The sequence below is a fragment of the Herpailurus yagouaroundi genome, unplaced genomic scaffold (genome assembly GCF_014898765.1).
Source record: "Herpailurus yagouaroundi ecotype Mexico unplaced genomic scaffold, PumYag 192, whole genome shotgun sequence".
Classification (NCBI taxonomy): domain Eukaryota; kingdom Metazoa; phylum Chordata; class Mammalia; order Carnivora; family Felidae; genus Herpailurus; species Herpailurus yagouaroundi.
Window position 1 is genome coordinate 24,896,935 of NW_024412423.1, and position 23,379 is coordinate 24,920,313.

At 39.5% G+C, this 23,379-nt stretch overlaps 1 protein-coding gene across 1 annotated transcript; it reads right to left on the reverse strand.

The window, feature by feature from the left end:
• Positions 1-260: 260 nt before the first annotated feature.
• On the reverse strand, positions 261-18,827 carry CDC23 (cell division cycle 23). Its single transcript, XM_040444579.1, has 16 exons — positions 18,636-18,827; positions 18,479-18,551; positions 16,201-16,338; positions 13,781-13,823; positions 13,145-13,250; positions 12,914-13,046; positions 11,185-11,362; positions 10,999-11,096; positions 10,785-10,866; positions 3,631-3,784; positions 3,396-3,515; positions 2,980-3,055; positions 2,612-2,673; positions 1,841-1,919; positions 1,644-1,763; positions 261-1,226 (listed from the first exon to the last, which is right to left on the reverse strand). The coding sequence occupies exons 1-16, from the start codon at positions 18,788-18,790 to the stop codon at positions 1,056-1,058; spliced, it is 1,788 nt and encodes a 595-aa protein (XP_040300513.1). The 5' UTR covers positions 18,791-18,827; the 3' UTR covers positions 261-1,055.
• Between the last annotated feature and the right edge of the window lie 4,552 nt (positions 18,828-23,379).

Genomic DNA, 23,379 nt, shown 5'->3' on the forward strand with positions numbered 1-23,379 from the left:
AGGCTGGGCCCTGAGCTCAGAATAATCCATGGTATCTACAGTTCAAATTCATTACAGCAGACATTACAAGCATAGCATATATTACCTCCTACTGAATACACATGCACAAGCCTGAAAGCCTCCAAGAGCACAGCAAGAATGACTCCCTTTGCCTTGTCTAAATAGGTGAAGGCTGAAAGGAACCATTCTGTTGGGAGAAAATAGGCAGGGGGGGGGCGGGTAGGGAACATAACTACATCGAAAATATTTATTACAACAGACCAGGTTGAAATGGGTTTATTCTTGTCTATACGGTCACAAAACCTAACACCTCTTGAACATCCATGAAATTATCTGTAATCCTGACTCCTTGCTTCGCTTTAGTAAGAGTATAGGTAACTCCATAGGCTCTTTTGCCATCAACAGTTCCATGCAAAGTAAGATTCTTTTTGCCCCCTCTTTCATTCAACTCTAGTAAGTTAATTCCAATATGAAAATTTCTATGAAGAGTTCTTAAAATTATGTTTCTGAAGAATGTCCCCCCAGAGCAAGAACAAATGTGTAGCTTCCGTTTAAATCTTACCTCTGACAGCATAGTCATGCTCAGTAAATCCAGAATGATGAGGTCATGTCTATCCAGTACCCTCACCTTCCTAGGGTATCCAGTGCCCCTACTGCCTGCAGACGGTAGAGTGGCACACTGTTCTCCCTTCCATCCCTCCCTAAAGAAATCTCTCACTCCCAGCAGCATTAAAACTTGGTTTCTGTAAGCCTTGCCTGTACTAAAGTGCTGTTAAAGGGATGTTTTTTAGATGGGGAGAAAAGGTCTGGGAAGAAGGCCCAGATTCGTAGCCACTCTCTGAACAGAAGGGAAACAGAAGTGCTTCTAACCGGCAAAAGACCATGTCCGTTCCTGCCAGGATTATTCTGTCAGATTCTGTAAACCATCCCCAAGGAGCTGTTTCCATCTGTACAAACGGACAACTAAGGTCCTTGGAAGAACAGATGTGGCCATTCCTTACACAGAAGTAAGGCTTAACATGGGTCTAGTAGTGTGCTGGCTTGAAAACAGCCAACTACGGTGTGACTGAAGACAGGTTGAGTGGAGAAACTCTGCGTGTGGGAGTGTTGTTAGCAGAAAGTGAAGCAGGGAGGAAAAAGGGAGCAGGCATCTCAGTGGAGGGAGTCTCCCCTTGGTTCCGAAGCTGTAGGATTTGCCGGAGCAAGGCCTTGCCTTCTTCCCGGGTCTGAAACAAAATCAGAAAAGTGTTTCAAAGTCTATCCAAGGCTATTCTCAAAAACCACTTCTAAAATACTGATGTAAAAGTTTCACAGATCAAGGAAGCCTTTCCACTTACCTTCTTACCCATCTTCCACTCTCAGATGATCATAACCATCATATGTTTTGTTTGTTTTTAAATTTATTTTAAGAGAAAGAGCAAAGGCAGGGGAGGGGCAGAGAGACAGGAAGAGAGAACCCCAAGCAGGATCCACACTGTCAACGCAGAGCCCAAGGTGGGGCTCAAACTCGTGAACCGTGAGATCATGACCTGAGCCAAAACCAAGAGTTGAATGCTCAACCGACTGAGCCACCCAGGTGCCTCTTAAAATATCATATGTTTGAACCTAAAATCCAAACCCTTGAGCAAAGAACTGCTACTCACATCATTGAATGCACAACACTTTTGGGCACAAGTTGAAGCTTCATCCCACAGCTTGCACTTAAAATAGTACTGTGCCAAATAACGGAAAGCAGTGCTCTCCTCCAAGTGCTCCACTATTTCCTGGATAAGGAAAGCAAGAGTGACTAAGGCGATGAGAATACGATCAGCAACCCAGTTCGCATGGTCGTGAAACATACCCCACAGGAGTAGATGTCTTGGATATATTTGATGTAACACTGGGCAGCTTGTTCTGACTCAGTCAACTGTTCATGAAGCCTACAAAATAAATAGGTCTGTAAGTACAAATCAGATCTCAGAGCAAGCTAATGGTAAAACGCAAAGCACATGATTAAGACCCAAAAAATGGCAATACAGAGAAAACTACGAGGTTTGACATAAATGGCACACTGGGACCCAGAATAATATTAGTGTCCCAATGTGATGGATACCTCATCAAAACTCAGCCTCGTTCCTCTCCTACTGGTGATGGAGGGAGAGTAGGTAAATACTTATAGTGGACAACACACCTTTGCAAAATTCTCTGATAATACTCTGAGCAAAATTTTAAAAAGACACCAAGGAATTCAGACTTTTTTCTAAGAATTCAGAAAAGAACTGGCAGGAATAAGATGGCATTTAAGACTTGTTTGCCTGCTATTTCTGAGTCATTCCTTATTTCCTTGGGCTTTGTCTGGAGGAGGATCAGTACTTAAAGTAGTTTTCCTAGACTGCTTTGACATGAAAATTTCATTCCTTTCAATTCATTCTTGATCCCTTGCCTAACAGGAAAGCAGTTCCCCCTTTAGAGAGGAGTCTCCTGAGTCAAGATGGCTTAACTTCCAGACCAGTATTCACACACCCTGATGCACACTCATGTAGGAGGACGATGGGGGCTCTAGAGAGTGCAGGATGAGCCGTACCAGAGAAGCCAGCAGAAATAACAACAGCATTTCATTCCTTTCACTCACTTGGCCAGTTTCACCAGAGCCATTTTCTCCACATCTCCCACGGCGTAAGCTCTCCAATAACACTGTCAAAACAATAAACTGATCACTTTTGACCATTGTCCCATGTGCCATGACCTACCACATAAAGGCTCAAGTCCTACAAGCCTCCCAGAAGTTCAGATTTGCAGAATACAAAGCATTTGTACTAGACTGATAATCCCACTGACAATGTCAGCCGTGCTTTGCTTTTTAGCCTATGCACCTATAAATACTTAAAACTTTCCTAGGTAGATAGATCAACATGAAGGAAAATTAGAGCACAGAGAAACCAACCCTTCATCCAAACAGCACATCTCCATTCAAATTCTCCAGGACCCAAATTCAGATACCTTTTTGGCTTCTACTAGTTGATTGAGTTTCTCATAACATTCTCCTAAAGCAACCAGCATACGAGAATCATTCGGCCTAAGAAAGAGGAGGAATAGGCAGTCTGAGCAAAGACTTTAAAAAGTTACTAAAGTCCAACCTTGAGGACACACCACCAACAACCACTAATTCAAATCCATGCAGGGATTAGCCTTTAATCCAATACTTCATATAATTACAGTATTTTGTGTTCACAATTATACTACCAACTAACCCATCAGAATATACTGCATAAAAACGACCAAGGAGCATAGGGCAAGTTTACACCCAGGTCTCTAAGAGTGAAAACCATTCATTCACTGTGATTCTTCAGTAGCTATCAAAAGATAAAGTACTAGCCCGTCTCATAACAAACACATCATCAACTGGTCAGATTTACCGAAGCTGATGGGCCCGTCTGTAATAATAAAGGCAGTAAAATGGCATCTTGAGGATTTCATAGGTCTGTCCAAGCCCATACCAGGCTCTGTAGTCCCGTTTATTGACCTCAATGGCATGTCTACGAAACAAAAGAGAGATTGGTAAGAGGAGAGAATCAAGGTTAGAGACTTGCAGGCTCAAGAGAGGCTCCTAACATCAATCTCCTCCACCTCACCACTCAACCAGAAACTCACCTGTATGCCTGAATAGCAGCAGATGTGTTCTTCATTTCCATGTACTCATGTCCCATCAGTGTCCATGCCCCAAGATACCGAGGATTCAATTTCAGCGCTCTCTGGAAATATAAGGCTGCCTTCTCATGCTGAGAACGCAAACTATAGTAATTGCCTGATTGAAAAACAAAAGACATGTAAGTAACTAGAGAGATAAAAATAAAAGTTCCCTAAAATAGCATTCCACAGAGCAGGCATGAAACTATAACTCATTCCCCCAAAGTATTTGCAGAAAAGCCAAAATGTACATGAAGGGAACATCATTATTCCCTTGGGAAATATACTCATCTATCACACATATTGGTTTAAAAAAAAAAAAGTTCCCTAACACTTCAAGTTTTTCTTCAGTTTATTTCATCTGGATATAGCACTTATACATATTTTCTTAACAAAGGATGGGAAATTTCTACAGTTTGGTAGTTTTCCAACTACATTCCCAGGTTTCTAAAGAGGTACTTCAAGGGATAAAAAGGTAGAGCTGAGCTCCTCTCTCCCATAAAAATCAAATCAGATCTATCATTGTTGGTCTTGAAAAGAGCAAGTGAGAGCTTTTAGGAATCTGTGGAAGATTTTATTTGCAGAAAGGGTATAAAACCCATTTATCTTAAGTCAACTGGTAAATGGATAAACAAAATATACATATCCAAACAATGGAGTACTACTCAACATTCAAAAGAACTACTGAGGGGTATCTGGGTGGTTTCTCTCTTCCTCTCTCTCTGCCCCTCCCAATTTGTGCACGTGCTGATCTCTCTCAAAATAAATAAATAAACTTAAAAAAAAAAAAACTACTGAAACATGCTACAACACTGGTGAATCTCAGAAACAGCTAAGTGAAAGAAGCCAAACAAGACTAAAAACTGCAAGATACCATTCACATGAAAATTTCTAGAAAAGGCAAAACATAGAGATAGAAGGCAAATCTGTGTCTGCTGGGGGATGCAAGAGGGACTGACTGCAAACAGACTCAAGGGAACTTCCAGGGGTGCCAGAATGTTCTAAACTGGATTTATGGTTATGGTTACACAACTGTATAAATTTACAAAAACTCCTTGAAGTATAAACTTATGTAAATTATACCTTAATAAGCCTGGTTTTTTTTTCAATAAAGCTATTTTTAAAGTTTATTTATTTTTGAGAGAGCAAGGGAGAGGCAGAGAGCAAGGAGAGAGAAACCCAAGCAGGCTCCACGCTGTTAGCACAAAGCCCCAAATGGGGCTTGATCTCAAGAATCATAAGATAATGACCTTGAGCTGAGATCAAGAATCAGATGCTTAGGGGCGCCTGGGTGGTGCAGTCGGTTAAGCGTCCGACTTCAGCCAGGTCACGATCTTGCGGTCCGTGAGTTCGAGCCCCGCGTCGGGCTCTGGGCTGATGGCTCAGAGCCTGGAGCCTGTTTCCGATTCTGTGTCTCCCTCTCTCTCTGCCCCTCCCCCGTTCATGCTCTGTCTCTCTCTGTCCCAAAAATAAAATAAAACGTTGAAAAAAAAAAAAAAAAGAATCAGATGCTTAACTGACTGAGCCACCTAGGAACCTCAGGAATAAATTATTTTTTTAAAAAGATGAATGAATAGATAGAGGGGATTAAGAGGTACACATTTCCAGTTATAAAATAAGTAAGTCACAGAATGCAAAGTACAGCATAGGGAATACAGTCAATAAATCTGTAATAACTTTGTATCATGACTAGCTTATCATGGTGAGCATTCAATGATACACAGAATTGTAGAATCTCTATGTTATACACCTGGAACTAATATAACATTATACTTCAATAATAATTTTAAATCCCCACAAATCCTGTTTGTAATGTAGCTATGAAGAAGAATGTTTATAATAGTAAAAAAAATAAATAGTCATAAGTGAGAGAGTAGGGAAAGGGAAGATTAGAGCTATATACATCAGCATAGTACATTTCTAGGCCAAAATACTGATCCTCACCCAGGAAGAAGGGTATAGCCCTATATATGCCCTAGCTTCTAAAGGAGTGAGAATGATAGAGATATTAAGGAAGTCAGAATTGGCCAAGTTTTGAGCAAAGATCAAGTACATGAGTTTTTTAAATCTCATTTGGAGCAGCTAAAATATACTAATGATTACAAGTGTGCTGGGCAACTACATTGCTGTAAGTGCTTTGTAGGCATTAATTTATCTAATCTTCATGACAATTACATGAGAGAAGGATCCATTATTATTGCTTTGTGAAATGAGAAAACTATAGCAGAGACAGGTTAGGCCCAAAGTCACACAACTAGTTAGTAGTAGAACCGAGATTTAAACTTGGGTAGTCTGGTTCCAGAGTCCAAACTTAACTATGCTATATTGTAGTATAAGCTGTTTCACATAGTACATAAAATGCTGCCTGTCAGACATTGGGACTCCAGAAAAGACAAAGAAGGAAACAATTCACATCGAAACATCAAAGCAGATGCAAGGACTAAACCAACAGGAGATCCTTGAGACCATTCTATTCATAAGAGCGTTCATTTTCTCTCAGGTCCTCAGGTTTTTTTTTTCTCTCTACCCTTTTTTCTACTTTTACTTCCTCTGAATTGGCTATAATATGAAAGCTGAAGGATATTTTTCTTTATCATAAACTAATATTCCTTATTTTTCATTCTTAAAGTAGGTGGGCTGAATTCAACAAACATTTACTGACCATATGTCAGGCACTGTGCTGGGCATTTAACACATATACTGAGGGAAAAAAAAAAAAAAAGTTCATTAAGGAGTTCACCTCAAATGATTAATAAAAAAACAAGTAACTCTTGTAAATGCAAACTGGTGCAGGCACTCTGGAAAACAGTATGGAGTTTCCTCAAAAGGTTAAAAATAGAATTACCCTACAACCCAGCAATTGCACTACTAGGTATTTATCCAAGGGACACAGTGTGCTATTTCGAAGGGGCACATGTGCCCCAAAGTTAATAGCAGCACTATCAACAGTAGCCAAAGTATGGAAAGAGTCCAAATGTCCATTGACGAATGAATGGATAAAGAAGATGTGGTATATAAATACAATGGAGTATTACTCGGCAGTCAAAAAGAATGAAATCTTGGCATTTGCAACAACGTGGATGGAACTAGAGGGTATTATGCTAAACGAAAATTAGTCAGAGAAAGATAAATATAAGACTTCACTCATATGTGGAATTTAAGTTACAAAACAGAGGATCACAAGAGAAAGGAAGCAAAAAGAATATGAAAACAGGGAGGGGACAAAGCATAAGAGACTTTTAAGTATAGAGAACAAACTGAAGGTTGCCAGAGGGGTTGTGGGGGGCAGGGGGTAGGCTAAATGGGTAAGGGGCATTAAGGAAGACACTTGTTGGGAAGAGCACTGGATGTTACACATAGAGGATGAATCACTGGAATCTACTCCTGAAATCATTATAGCACTATATGTTAACTAACTTAGATGTAAACTTAAAAATAAAAAAATTTTTAAAAATTAAATAAAAAATAATAAAAGCTACTATAAAATCAAAACAAACAAACAAGAAACTCCTAAATCATTGCTCTTCATATGTAAGTCTCTTTTGATTTTAACTGGCATTAAGTGTGGAGGTTTAAAAAAGGATTATTCATTCCTTCTCTCCCCCACCTCTATTTCCTTTCTTCATGTATAGAGCACTGTTATCCAACTGGTTGCCCAGTCACCAATTCCTATTTGTTCTACTTCTTTTTTTTTTTTTTTCAACGTTTATTTATTTTTGAGAGACAGAGACAGAGTGTGAGTGGGGAAGGGGCAGAGAGAGAAGGAGACACAGAATCTGAAGCAGGATCCAGGCTCTGAGCTGTGAACACAGAGCCTGATGTGGGGCTTGAACTCACAAACCATGAGATTATTACCTGAGCCGAAGTCGGACACTTAACCAACTGAGCCACCCAGGTGCCCCCTATTTGTTCTACTTCTTAAATACCTTTTAAGTCCAACAGCCTCTCTCCATCCCTGCTGCCAATACTTCAGTGTAGGCTCTCATCATCCCTAGACTGGATTATTTCAAAAATCTGAAAATCTGAGAACATTCATCACTCTGGTTTACATTCCTTCAGAAGACTCCTACTGCCTTCATAATAAAATCCTAATGTTCAGCAAGGCATAAAAGCCTCTTCAAGATAGGGCCCCTTTTTGAACATTCCCACACCATGCTTCCAGATGCTGAGCTACTTCAGGGAGAATGCCTGTTTCATACTTTGGTGCTATACAGGGAATGCCCTTCCGAGGTCAATCCTTTTACTCTCTTACTGAACTGTTTTACTTCTGCCCAGCCTTCAAGCATCACCATCTCAGGAAGACTTCCCTAATAATCACAGGCTAGATTAGATACTGATGTACTCTCTTAGCATCTTAGGTTTACCTCAATCATAACACTCAACCCACTGCATTATAGTTATTTTTTTTTACTAGTCTTCCTCGATGGGCAATAAGGGTAGGTACTGCAAAAGAAAGCACAGGGTCTGGTACTCAGAAGATGCTCAAAAGATGAGGCACCTGGTCGGCACAGTTGGTTAAGCATCCAACTCTTGATCTTGGTTCAGGTCATGATCTCAGGGTTTTTGAGTTTGACCCCTGCACTGGCTCTGTGCTGATGGTATGGAGCCTGCTTGGGATTCTGCCTCTCCTTCTCTTTGCCCCTCCCCAGCTTTTGCTCTCTCCCTCCCTCAAAATAAATACATAAACTTAAAAAAAAAAAAAAAAAAAAAAAGATGTTCAAAAGATGTTTTCTGAATAAAATGGGATTATGCCCTCACCCTAATGGACTTTATATTTTCTTTATAATGTTCTGATATTGAAAAGATCATTTATTCTTATTCTCACCTATGTTCCAATAGAACCTATTACATTTTGGGGCGCCTGGGTGGCTCAGTCGGTTAAGCGTCTGACTTCGGCTCAGGTCATGATCTCACGGTTCGTGGGTTCGAGCCCCGCATCGGGCTCTGTGCTGACAGCTCAGAGTCCTGGAGCCTGTTTCAGATTCTATGTCTCCCTCTCTCTCTGCCCCTCCCCCACTTGCACTCTGTTTCCCTCTGTCTCAAAAATAAACATTAAAAAAAATTAAAAAAAAAAAAAGAACCTATTATATTTTTTTAAATGTTTATTTGTTTGGGTAGGGGGAGAGAGAGCCAGCACATGCATGAGCGGAGGAGGGGCATTCGAGAGAGGGAGGGAGAGAGAAGATCCCAAGCGGGTTCTGTACTGTCAGCACAGAGCCTCACATGGGGCTCAATCTCACAAACTGTGAGATCATGACCTGAGCTAAAATCCAGAGTCAGAAGCTCAAATGACTGAGCCCCCCAGGCACCCCAGGACCTATTACATTTTTTGTTAATGTTTTATTTATTTTTGAGCGAGAAAGAGCACAAACAGGGGAGGGGCAGAAAGAGAGGGAGACAGGGTATCCAAAGGGGGCTCTGCACTGACAGCAGTGAGCCAGATGTGAAGCTCGAACTCATAAACCATGAAATCATGACCTGACCTGAAGTTGGATGCTCAACCAACCGAGCCACCCAAGCACCCTAGGGCCTATTATATTTTTTAACGCTTATTTCCCACAATGAACTACAACTTACTCAAGGGCTAATAATATTAAATTAATGGATAGAAATTCTATCAGTTTACTAACAACTTCCTGACCTAGAAAGATATGAATGTACGATCTCAACGCCAGGTCACCAAACACCCAGGAAGGGGGATTTCCCTTTCATTTCCAGGGAACCTGGGCTTTCTGTCACAAACAACCAAGCTTACTTTTATCCAAATGTGGCCACTGATATGTTTATGTCAATTGATGATAAGGTCACAATAAGTGTGGTGGAGTACATAGGGCATGGTTCTCAACCACGGATGATTCACCACAGATGATTATGACCCCAAGAGTTGGCAATATCTGCAAACATTTTTGGTTGTCACTACCGGAGGAAGAGGGTTATTGCCATCTAGTGGGTAGAGGCTAGCGATACTGCTAACACCCTCAATGTACAGGACGGCCCCCAACACACACACAAAAATTATCAGTCCAAAATGTCAAAAGTACAGAGATTGAAATACCCCTATACGAAGAAAGAGGTTTTCTGATTTGTTTTCATAGGATTGGAAATTCTTTTTTTGTTTGTTTGTTTGTTTGTTTTACTTTAGAGAGAGAGACAGCATGAGCAGGTGAGACGGTCAGAGAAGAGAGAGAACTTTAAGCAGGCTCCACACTCATTGAGAGCCCAATGCAGGGCTCAGTCTTACAACTGTGAGATCATGACCTGAGCCAAAATCAAGAGTCAGATGCTTAACCGATTAAGCCACATAGATGCCTCTAGGATTGGAAATTCTTATAAGCTTTTTAGTAATATTAAGGTTAAAATATACACACTTTTGATCCAACCTTCACTGCTAGGAATGGATCACATGGATGATAGTTGAATAAACATGAAAAAATAAATGTACACATACAAAGATGTTTCCTGAAACTATTTTTATATTAATAAATAGTGGCCACAACTTATACAATAGAAAATGGTTAAATAAAAATAAAAATGGTACATCTATGAAATAAAATACTGAATAGCCATCAAAAATAATACAAATCTTCATGTACTAAATAAAAAAATGAGAAAGCTTACTGTTAATATTTTTAAAAAGGAAAAGTTACAGAGCAGTGTGTATAATGATACAGTTTTTGCAAGCAAGTTATACATACGCATGCACCCACACACACATTTTTAGCATTCACATGTATTCACATAGAAAAACATTCTGGAGTCATGCTCACCAAATAATCTAGGGGGTGGGATTACACTGTGCTTTTACATTCTATAGTATATATTTTGTTATCTTTGACACTTTTAAATGTTTATTTATTTTTCAGAGAGAGAGTGCAAGCGGAGGAGGGGCAGAGAGAGAGGGAGATAGAGGATCCGAAGTGGGCTCTGTGCTGACAGCAGAGTGCCCGATTTGGGGCTCAAACCCACAAACTGGAAGCTCATGACCTGAGCCATAGTCGGATGCTTGACCAACTGAGCTACCCAGGCACCCCTCTTTGACACTTTTAATTGTTATTTTTTACATCTGTATTACTTACAGTAAAAATAAATCTTAAAAGAAAAAAAGTAGTGACTCTTACCAATTACACAGCATGTTTCCACACGATATTTATCAATCTCACAGAGGTTGTGAGCCAGGTAACTCAACTCTGATTTCATGCTCTAGAAGAAAACGGAAAGACAATCTAAGCATGAGTTAAGGAACCCCCTAGCTAATGCAACTTGTGACAATCCAACCCAAGAGATTAAAGCACAAAAGAGCTTGATCAATTCTAAGCAAAGGAAGCAGCTCACCCTGACATAAAGAAGGTTGGAGAATGTGTCCATATTTTCAATCCTGTATGGGTCTTGTTTCCTTAGTTCATTAAAAATAGAGAGGGCTTTGTCAATATCTACAGGAAAAAAAGGTAACAAAGTTTAGAAAACAACATAGTGCTACATTCAGGATTTGATGGTATTTCATTGTCCTTATTCACTCACCTCTGATATTGTGATAGGCAACTGCAATTTGGGAAACAATATATGAGCTCTTAGAGAAGCCCACATCAATGAGATTCTGATATTTTTGCAGGGCCTCCTCTATCAACTGCAACTCTGTGTATATATGAGCCAGAAAAAACTCTTTCATCCAGGTGTCTGGCAAAGACAGGAACTTCAGCTGCCAGCAGGAGAGAGAGGGACACACTTAATATACTTTGACCTCTCTCTCAAATGAACATCAAGGAACTGTCTTTTTGTCTAAAGAAATTTATCACCAAAACTTTAGGAGAGCACATAACAAACAGAGGGCAGTTCAATTAAGTGAACAGGACTTACAAGCACAATAGGGAGGAATGACCAAATTAAGGAAGACTTCAGAGAAAAGCCTAGTATTTCAGGTGAATCTTATAGGATAGGTAGAACTTGAAGAGAAAAAAAGAGAGAGGAAGAAGAAAAAAAGATAACACTCTAGGCAGGGCAACAACATCAATAGAGGCAAAACAATCCTGAGTGTGACTGAATAGGATGAGGAAACTAGCTTAGTTTGAGAGGAGGCTATGTGTTCAAAAATAGTGAAAAAAATAAGACTAAATGGGTAGGGCAGGTCCTATGGTGAAACAGGAAGTGGGATCCAATAGGAAACCACTGAAATTTTTGGCAAGAGAACGACACAATGACATGGGTGTTTTAAGAGTAAGTGTGAAAACAGTATGCACGACAGCATAGGAATGGGAGTGTACAAATGGAAAAACTAGGTAGAAAAGTAACTATTACTTATAAGTAATCCAAATCTGAGATGAAAACCAAGATGGCAAAGAAAACCAAAAGAGATGCATGCAAGAAGGAGACCATGGCAATGTCTGGTGACTGACTAGATAAAAGGAGATAAGAGAAAGAGAAGAACAAATCTACTGATGAGGCATCAAGACTGGGTATCTTGAGAAATAGTGATGGTATCAAGGGAGTCTATCAAGCTGGGAGGAAGAAAGAATTTGGTAGGCAAGATCAGAAACTTGGTTTTGCATATTTTGAGTTCAGAGAAAAAACAAACTTTTAATGAAAGTCTATTAGGCAGTTAGAGATAATAAGGAGTAAGTCAAGATAAGACTTCAGACCCAGATTTAGTAGCACGTATCATTATTGGGGGAAATCGAACAGCCTTCAGTTCTTTAGAGCCAACAAAAGCAAGTGTATTATCAATTCCATTAACTACTGCAGAATGGCAAAATAAACTCTATAGACAATGTCCTATAATAACAATTAATAAAATGATTGCAGTTTATAAAGCAATTTCATATACTTTAATTCATTAAATAACAAATTTCTAAATCTCTACAAAGTCCTAGGACAGCTCAGCGGAGACCTTAAAAATGTTTTTAATACAATCCTTGATATCAGAGAAACCTTTCCTATGGCATCTTTGGAATGAGGAAAAACAAGTATAATAGCATTTAGTCTATAAAGCAAGTCACAGTAAAATGTGAATGTGAATCACGAAATAATGAAAAGATATTCTAACATAACTAGACACATATCCGACAGCAACCACCAAACAAGAGCCAGACATGAGTCTTTCAAACAAAGACCGAAATTCCAGCAATGAAAGAGACTAGAGAAGAAGCAAAGATGTAACTACAAAGGTTTAGCAAACCTCTCTCTTCCCAGCCCATTACAGAATTACATTAAGACTTGGAGCAGAGGGTCTTTCACATAGCTCCTCTCAATTTACCATCTCTTTGTCCGTAATTAAATTACAGAGTTCTAGCCAGGCTCCCCAGTGCAAAGGCAAAACATGAGTAGCCTCCACAAACACATCAATAGCCTCTTTCACCAGGTCCAGTTTTCGAAGCACCACACCATATCTAGGAAAGAGACAATCACAGAAGTTAATGTTTCATAACACATCCCTTCCAGTCTGGAGAAAATGTTATAGAAGGATCGAAATTACTCTACCACTTACAGATAAAGGCCAAATCCATCAAGTTCCCGAGCCTGGTGTTTTTTGCTAAGTTCCACTCTCAATTCTCTAAGTGCCTCATTTTTAACTTGTCCTTTCTCCAGGGGACCTAGGAAAGGAACCAAATCTCAGATCTAAGGAAAGACTGCCAATCTTCATTTCACGGACCTAGACATTCCCCTTGACATCAACCAAAGTTACACCTGGAACTTCCAGCAAATACTCAGAAGTGGCCAACAATACCTTACACAATCCACTTTATTCCAGAAATTACCACTGATAACTGGTCTACAGTCGTATTTTGCTAGGCCCACAAAGGTTTTTAAAACTTTAAAATAATAATCAGTGTTTAAAAAGCAGAAGTCTCAACTAAAAAGCTGAATTTCCAGTTTCAGTTCCCAAAGAATGAGGTAGGGCCAAGGGAAGAAAGCCTTGACTACACTAGGCCCACATTTCCTCAAGAGAGCTGTCAGCAGGGCTGGGTAACAAGCAGGTTACAAGTTACCAAGTTGTGCTCCCCAATTTGCAACAGTCCTCCTAAGTCTACTTCACACCTTTATATTACCTGCCTGGCTCATATTGGCATTTGATTATGCAACCCCTGCTTTCATCCAAAAGGTAAGATAAAGAGATCCATACCTAGACTATCAACTGTTTCATCATCCTTCTTCTTTTCTCCAGACTGTAAGAGAAAAATCAACAAATTGGTCTTTTCTCAGTTTATTTTGAAACTCATTCTAAAACTAGCAGTCTGGTGGCGCCTGGGTGGCTCAGTCAGTTAAGCAACTGACTTCGGCTCAGGTCAAGATCTTGCCGTTTGTGGGTTCGGGCCCCACGTTGGGCTCTGTGCTGACAGCCCAGAGCCTGGAGCCTGCTTCAGATTCTGTGTCTCCCTCTCTCTCTGTTCTTCCCCTGCTCATTCTCTGTCTCTCTCTGTCTCTCAAAAATAAATAAAAACATTAAAAAAAAATTAAAATAAAATAAAATAAAATAAAACAAAACAAAACAAAATAAAATAAAAATAAAACTAGGAGTCTGATTCTAGCTAAAGGGTCCAAGTCCAACCAAAATGTCAACTACTACTGGTCACTACTTTTAAACAATAATTCAGGGGCTCCCACTGTCCAAATCTGGAATAATTTGAGCATTGACATAATTTATAAGCACAGTAATGAATTACAAACAATTACAAATATAAGAATCCTTGAATTCATACTGATGGTAAATAAATGGGGATGGTGAGGGAAAACTCTTGCATAGAGTAGAATGCCAAGTGGCTAGTAGCAAATGTGGAGAGAATACTGGAGTGGAAAATCATTATTTTGCAATATCATAGTAAAGAATACTTCAGGCAAGAATTAACAATGGATTTCTTGACTAATGAATATATATTAATGTTTATTTTTGAGAGACAGAGTGCAAGCGGGAGAGGGGCAGAGAAAGACACAGACATAGAACCTGAAGCAGGCTCCAGGCTCTGTGCTATCAGCACAGAGCCAGACATGGGGCTCGAATCATGAATGGTGAGATCGTGACCTGAGCCGAAGTCTGATACCCAATTGACTGAGCCACCCAGGTGCCGCTTGACTAATGAATATTTAGGTTATTGACATTTTATGGCTATTACAAAAAATACTTTAATAAATAGCCCTTTTCATATATCATTGTGCACATATTGAGCCCCGTGTTGGGCTTGCATTGGGATTCTCTCTCTCCTCTCTCTGCTCCTCTCCTGCTTATGCTCTCTCTCAAAATAAATTTTTAAAAATTAAAAAATTTAAGGGGTGCCTGAATGGCACAGTCGGTTGAGCATCCAGCTTCGGCTCAGGTCATGAACTGGCAGTGTGTGGGTTCGAGCCCTGCGTTGGGCTCTGGGCTGACAGCTCAAAGTCTGGAGCCTGCTTCCGATTCAGTGCTTCTCTCTTTCTCTGTTCCTCTTTCTCTCAAAAATAAATAAGATTTAAAATTTAAAAAAAAAATTTTTTTAATGTTTATTATTTTTGAAAGACAGAGACAGAATGCAAGCAGGGGAGGAGCAGAGAGAGAGGGAGACACAGAATCTGAAGCAGGCTCCAGGCTCCGAGCTGTCAGCAGAGAGCCTGACATGGGGCTCAAACCCAACAGGCCTCAAGATCATGACCTGAGCTGAAGTTGGCAGCTTAACCAACTGAGCCACCCAGGTGCCCCAAAGTTTTTTAAAAATTAAAAAAAAAAAGGGGCGCCTGGGTGGCGCAGTCAGTTAAGCGTCCGACTTCAGCCAGGTCACTCACGATCTCGCGGTCCGTGAGTTCGAGCCCCGCGTCAGGCTCTGGGCTGATGGCTCAGAGCCTGGAGCCTGTTTCTGATTCTGTGTCTCCCTCTCTCTCTGCCCCTCCCCCGTTCATGCTCTGTCTCTCTGTCCCAAAAATAAATAAACGTTGAAAAAAAATTTTTTTAATTAAAAAAAAAAATTAATAAATAAAAAAATAAAAATAGGGAGCCTAGTGCCTATTTTATCAGTAATGAATATTATCAATTTTTTTAAGGATTTTATTTTTTTAAGTAATCTCTACACCCAATCTAGGTGGGCTCAAACTCACAACCCTGAGATCAAGAGTCACATGCTCCACCAACTGAGCCAGCCATGGACTCCTATCAATATTTTTAATATTTTCCGGGCGCCTGGGTGGCTCAGTCGGTTGGACGTCCGACTTCGGCTCAGGTCATGATCTCGCGGTTTGTGAGTTTGAGCCCCACATCGGGCTCTATGCTGACAGCTTCGAGCCTAGGGCCTGCTTCAGATTCTGTGTCTCCGTCTCTCTCTGCCCCCCCCCCCCCCACTTGTGCTGTCTCTCTATCAAAAATAAATAAAATGTAATAAAAAATATTTTTAATGTTTTCTTCTATATTGCCACTTTTTAACTTTATTTATGACATCCTCTTTATTACTGTTAAGTATTTATAAAGTATATTTAGCAAGTAAACTACTGCTCAACTATTTAAAAGATTAAACTTTTCCCCTTTCGTTCTACATATGGATGCCTCATGGAAGGCAGATGACATCTTAAAATGGCCCTCACCAGATATCTAGAATACATGTATAGAAAATAGGCTTTTTTGCTATTGCAGCCATGCAGGAAATGTGCTGCCCGATCATACTCTTTAACATCAAAGTAGGCTTTGGCCAGGGTATAAGCATCCATATCCTGGGCATCCTCCTAGAAGAGAGACAAGTTTTTATAAGTGGTTGGAAACAAGACAACAAAAATTCAAATTCAAGAAGCATATTCATTAATTTCAAGATGTAAGAAAAAGTATTTTCTTCCTCCCCAAAACCTAGCATATACGTGTGTGTAGATATGTATACATATTTACGTATACATAGAAATGTAAATTACTTTTGTATATTTGTCTTATTACACACTAAGGTCATTGAACTTTTTTCAAAATAAAAAGTTGGGAAAAACTAAAAATTTTAAAAACTGAACCAAGACACTCAGAAAGTTGTACTAGTTCTTTAAATGAGGTGCGAAGGTGCACAGGCTTTAGTGTTAGGGAACTGGATTCAAATTCTGATTCCTTGATTTCCTGGTTTCATGACATTAGTAGGGAAGTTACTTAGTTTCTCTGAGAACTCATTTTTTCATGGGTAAAATGGAGCAAATAATACACATTTGATGAGGAAAAAGTGGAAAAGTCATGGAAAATGTCTAGCATTAATATCTGACATTTGCTTCCTTTTCCATGCTTTCAAAAATGTACAGAAATGCAACATACTGTGCAATTACTTTTATTTATACTTCAAAAAAGTTTTGACATGTTAGTATTGCAAAAAGTATAGAACACAGTCATAATTCTGTATATAAATGAAATGATGCACATTTAAGTTAATAAAGCATACAATCTCCCAAATTCTAGGGGTAAGTTGATTAAATCTTCATTTGCTACATTTTCCTCATCCTTCTTGGCCCAAATATTACTTGAACAAAACTGGAACCAAAAGATGTTCAGTGTTTTCTTCATTGAATTAATAAATCCTAAATGTATCCATTCAACTTAGGAGTCTAGTGGCCTTTTTCACATGTCTTCATCAATTCCTTATTTCTTCACCCACCTCCTCTCACATGCATTATACCTTCTGACGTCAGAAACCTTCACTATTTTTAAGAGTGTGTGTGTGGGAATGCAAGCTGGTGCAGCCACTCTGGAAAACAATATGGAGGTTCCTCAAAAAACTAAAATAGAACTACCCTACGACTCAGCAATTGCACTAGTAGGCATTTACCCACGGGATACAGGTGTGCTGTTTCAAATGGACACGCGCACCCCCTGTGTTTATAGCAGCACTATCAACAATAGCCAAAGTATGGAAAGAGCCCAAATGTCTATCGATGGATGAATGGATAAAGAAGATGTGGTATATATGCACAGTGGAGTATTACTCGGCAATCAAAAAGAATGAAATCTTGCCATTTGCCACTAGGTGGATGGAATTGGAGGGCATTATCCTAAGTGAAATTAGAGAAAGACAAAAATCATATGACTTCACTCATATGAGGACTTTAAGAGATAAAACAGATGAACATAAGGGAAAACAAAAATAATATAAAAACAGGGAGGGGGACAAAACAGAAGAGACTCATAAATATGGAGAACAAACTGTGGGTTACTGGAGGGGTTGTGGGAGGGGGGATGGGCTAAATGGGTAAAGGGCACTAAGGAATCTACTCTTGAAATCATTGTTGCACTATATGCTAACTAATTTGGATGTAAATTTAAAAAAAAAATTAAATAAAAAAAAGTGTGTGGAGGGGAGGGGAATCAAGAAATGGCATCTTCAGGAGAAACAAAATGGATTGTGACAATTATTCAAACCACACAGACTATGTAAAAATACCTTCTGTAGATCAAACATAAAATATATTCCTACCTTATATAATTCTAGCAATATCCACTTAAGGTAGATACTATTATTATCCGCATTTCACAGATGAAAGTTGCCAAAAGTCCCTAGTGTAGCTGAGATTTGAACCCAGAGCTATCTGAATCCAAAACCAGTTTTACATTGTTGTTAAAACCTTTGATTCTTCTCATCGTTAAGAACATTGTCTAGGCTAGGCTATCAAACTTAAAAGGCTGAAATCTTAAGCAAGGATTGTTTACTAATTCTCTCCAGCTTAAGTAAAGCACCACCAAATCTTTACAAAGATCAACAAAACCACACAGATAAAAATCGCTGAAAACATCCAGCTCTTTAAAAGCTTTAATTCTCTCTACAAACATTCCTGCTAAGCAGGACGGGATACACCATAACCCTTCGGGTTGGTGGGAAGCGCTCACAGTGATGGAAGTGCTTACCTCTGTAATAGGCGGCGGCGGCTGCAGCTCGGCCAGAGGCAAGGCAGGGAGCGAGAAGGCCAACTCCGCGGACCTGGAACACCCAAACTGAATTAATTCCAACAAGCCCCAAAGGCCAAGGATCCAAACCCAGTCTCTTCCGACCCTGACGTCTCACCATTTACTACTGTGCAGTAGACCCCGCTCCCGGGTAAGGCCCGCGATGAGTAGTAGCTGCTTCTTTATTTCTCGCAAATTTGAGAAATCGCTGCTCGATGACAGCACCGGCATCACCGGAGCAGCCATAGGGACTACAGAGGGACTCGCAGCCATTTTACTGACTCGCCACTCCAACCAATCACCAGCGATAATACTAGCGGTCCGTCTGCGCCAAAAAAGTCTGCCAGTTATTGGTGGACTTCTGCTCCAGAAAATCCAATCAGAAATGTTACTTCTCTCAACGTCACCAAAAGGCCGGGAAAGAAGACACAATCCCATCTCCGATTGGTCAAGAGCTACTAGGGCGGGAAATTTAGCACTAGAAGGGATAGAGGGAGGAAAAAAAAAAGAAGCGGGGCAAAGAGCTAGTGACTGGAATAGGTGGATTGGGAAGCTGGGGCTGGGAGTACGAGCAAGAAAGGGCGCAGAAGGGAAAGTACCCTGAATCTTAGGGGTAATGTGGTTGGAAGGGAGAGCGTAGTTTGTCAGCAGATTCTGTGCCGCTGGACAACGAAATGGTGTATGTGTCTAGCAAGGATGCCTGCTATCCTCTGGATTTTTGTTCTTACTTAGGAAGATGTATGGCCACAGGTGGAGATTCCTTCCTTCCTCATTTTCCACCCCATGGCGGGGGGCGGGGGGAGGATAGTTAACATTTATTGGGGATTTATCCTGTAACAGGTTATGTACTTTTACAGATATAATCTGGTTTGACCTTTAAAACAGCTCTGTGATATTCGTATCATCCCAATTTTACAGGTAAAATGAAACCTCAGGGAGTTTCTATCACTCTTCCAAGGAAGGAGTCTAGATTATGAGCCAGATCTAACCCTAACGTTCTTAAACATTACATGAACATTTTCAACGTTTTTTGTTTTTAACCCTTGCATATTAATAAATACTTTTACCAGCTTGAGAATTTTTCGAATCGTTTGTCATTCCTTGGCTGTTATATAGAACTACTTTTAAGTAAAGCATGTTGTTTTAGATTAATACATATTTTTAAAATTGTATTATAGAGGCGCCTCGATGGCTCAGTTGGTTAAGCGCCAGAGTTGGGCTTGGGGTGGTGATCTCCCTGCTCCTGGGTTAGAGCCCCATGTTTGGCTCTCTGCTGTTAGTGCGGAGCCTGCTTGGGATCCTCTGTTCCTCTCCTTCTGCCCTTCCCCTGCTCATGTTTTCTATCTCTTTCTCTCTCTCTCAAAAATAAAAACTTTTTTTTTAATTTTTTTTTCCAACGTTTATTTATTTTTGGGACAGAGAGAGACAGAGCATGAACGGGGGAGGGGCAGAGAGAGAGGGAGACACAGAATCGGAAACAGGCTCCAGGCTCCGAGCCATCAGCCCAGAGCCTGACGCGGGGCTCGAACTCACAGACCGCGAGATCGTGACCTGGCTGAAGTCGGACGCTTAACCGACTGCGCCACCCAGGCGCCCCATCAAAAATAAAAACATTAAAAAAAAAAAAATTTAAATTGTATTAGAGTCAACTTTATTGCACCATGATATACAATATATTGGCAGAATTCTACTTTTTTCTTGTTACACAAATGATGCACACTTTATACTTGTTTTAAATTTATAATAAGAAAAAGAATTTAATATAAATTCTTTTATATAAATATAAATATAGAATATAAATAAAATAAAATAAATATAAATATATAAATTATATAAATAACAAATAATAAATAAATATAAATAAGAATATAAAAAGAATTTATAATAAGAAAAAAAGCATGATTTGTTAGCAAATACAAAAATTACATTATATCATACCCGTGTTATATATATTGAATATAAATTGAATATATACTGACTTATAGGATGAAATGTAATTGTTTATGGATTTATAGGTAGTCAAATAATACTTTTATGACTTGTTTAGAATTCTTAACTTTTCCCCTTAAAATATCACATTTTTTACAATTGTATTTGATTTTATAATTTTTTATGCCTTGTTTTTAATTTTTTTAATTCTTAAATATTATTTTAAATTTTTTAATGTTTATTCATTTTTTGAGAGAGAGACACACACAGAGCATGAGTGGGGGAGGGAGAGAAGGAGGGAGACACAGAATCCGAAGCAGGCTCCAGGCTCTGAGTTGTCAGCACATGAGATCATGACTCAAGCCGAAGTCAGACACTTAACCGACTGAGCCACCCAAGTGCCCCCATTTTTTGTTTTCATTTGAGAGAGAGAGAGAGAGCGAGAGCGAGAGAGAGAGAGAGAGAGAGAGAGAGAATCCCAAGCAAGTTCCACACTCAGCACAGATTCCGATGCGGGGCTCAATCCCAAGACCCTGGAATAATGACCTGAGCTGAAAACAAGAGTCAGACGCTGAACCAAGTGAGCCACCCAGATTTCCCTATGTCTTGCTTTTAAATAATAAGAAAACAGAGAAGTTTGGGGGGGGGGCACCTGAGTGGTTCAGTTGGTTGAGTGTCAGCCTCTTGATATCAGCTCGGATGATGATCTTTTAGACACAGGATGGAGCCCTGCATCAGGTTTCATCAGGTTTCTCGCTGGGTTTCTCCCTGCCCCCTGCCTCAAAAATGAATAAACATTAAAAAAAAAAAGAAAAGAAAAAAGATTTCAAGATGCCTTTGGCAAGCACTTCTCCACAAACAACACATTTTGGGTGTAACCAGTCTCTTGTCCCAATGAAAAGCTAAATTGGATAGAATTGTCATGCATTTTTTTCAATTTGAGAGAGAGAGAGAGAAAGAGAGCATGAAGGAGAGGAGGGACAGAGGGAGGGAGAAGGAGGGAAAGGGAGAAGGAAAGAGAGAGAAAGAGAGAGAATCCCAAGTAGTCTCCATGCTCAGCATGGAGCCCAACTCAGAGCACCATCCCAAAACTCTGGGATCATGACTCATGACCTGGCCAAAATCAAGAGTCAGACGCTCAATGAACTAAGCCACCCAGTCACCCCAATTTTTTTTTTAAATATTTAAAACCAGAGTCATTCTAGTTGTATCATTACTTTGTATTGTTTTTTAATGTAATATTATATAATATTTATACCTCTACCATCCCTCCTCCCCAATCCTTCCTATGACATAGACTTTGTAGCTTTCTATTTTATAATGCATTTTTTCTATTACAAAAATAATGTATGGTTGGTGCGCCTGGGTGGCTCAGTCAGTTAAGCATCTGACTTTGGCTCAGATCATGATCTCACGATTTGTGGGTTAGAGCCCCATGTTGGGCTCTGTGCTGACAGCTCAGAGCCTGGAGCCTGCTTCAGATTCTGTGTCTCCCTCACTCTCTGCCTCTCCCCTGCTTACACTCTTTTTCTCTCTCAAAAATAAATAAACATTAAAAAAATAATAACATATCTTCAATGTAGAAAACTTGAAGAATACAATAATCATGAAGAATAATAAATATTCTACTACATACCTATATTAGAATGACCAAAATCCAGAACACTGACAACACCAAATGCTGGCAAGGATGTGGAACAATAAGAATTCTCATTCAGTGCTGCTAGGCATGTGAAATGTAAAAATACTGTGGAAGACAGTATGGCAGTTTCTTACAAAACTTTACATTTAATATACAATCCAGAGCAATCATGCAACCAAGGGAGTGGAAAACTTATATTACACAAAAACTTGTTTATAGCAGTTTTATTCAAAATTTCCACAACTTGACAACAATCAAGATGTCCTTTGGTAGGTGAATGGATGAATAAACTGGTACATCCAAACAATGGAATGCTATTCAGCACTAAAAAGAAATGAGGTATCTGGGGAGCCTGGTGGCTCAGTTGATGAAGTGTCCCACTCTTGATTTTGGCTCAGATAATGATCTCACAGTTGGTGACTTCAAACCCCACATCAACTTCCCTTCCGTGCTGACAGCTCAGAGCCTGGCGCCTGCTTCGAATTCTGTGTGTGTGTCTCTCTCTGCCCCTACCCCACTTGTGTTCTCTCTCTCTCTCTCTCTCTCTCTCTCTCTCTCTCTCTCTCTCTCAAAAATATATAAACATTAAAAAATTCTCTTAAATAAATAAAAATAAACTTAAAAAAAATAAATGAGCTATTAAGCCATGAAAAGACACAGAGAAAATTTCAATGCATTTTACTAAGTGAAAGAAGCCAATCTGAAAAGACTAGACATTGCATAATTCCAACTATATGACATTCTGGAAATGACAAAACTATAACCACAGTAAAAATCAGTGGCTTCTACCGGTTGGGTGAGAGTAGAATGAATAGGCATAACACAGAGGATTTTTAGGACAGTGAAACAACTCTGTATGATACCGTAAAGCTGAATACTTGTCATTATACACTTGTCTAAACCCATGTACAACACCCAGAGTGAATCCTAATGTAAACCCTAGACTTTGGGTGGTAAGGATGTGTCATGGTAGGTTCACCAACTGTATACCACTCTGGTGGGGAATATTGATAAGAGAGAAGCTCTGCACATATGAGGCAAGGAGCATACAGGAAATCTCTGTAACTTCTGCTCAACTTTGCTATAAACCTAAAAACTGTACTAAAAACATGAAGTCTGTTAAATGAATGAATAAATAGAACATTACCATATAAGTCCCATACAAAAGAAATAACTGGTTTCTGAATATTTTAATCCACCTGTGTACATAGCTTCATACTATCTTATTGTCCACATTTGTTACATAATTCACTATGAGCATTACCCCATCGTTAATAAATATTTTTCCCCA

What these genes read in the sequence shown, in the direction of transcription:
- CDC23 (XM_040444579.1), bottom strand. Translation starts at nt 18,790, where the DNA reads ATGGCTGCGAGTCCCTCTGTAGTCCCTATGGCTGCTCCGGTGATGCCG. An exon ending in AGACGGGCCCATCAGCTTCG is followed by an intron (nt 3,056 to 3,395) that starts GTAAATCTGACC and finishes CCTCTTTCTTAG; the next exon opens with GCCGAATGATTCTCGTATGC. An exon ending in AGTGTTGTGCATTCAATGAT is followed by an intron (nt 1,227 to 1,643) that starts GTGAGTAGCAGT and finishes ATTTTGTTTCAG; the next exon opens with ACCCGGGAAGAAGGCAAGGC.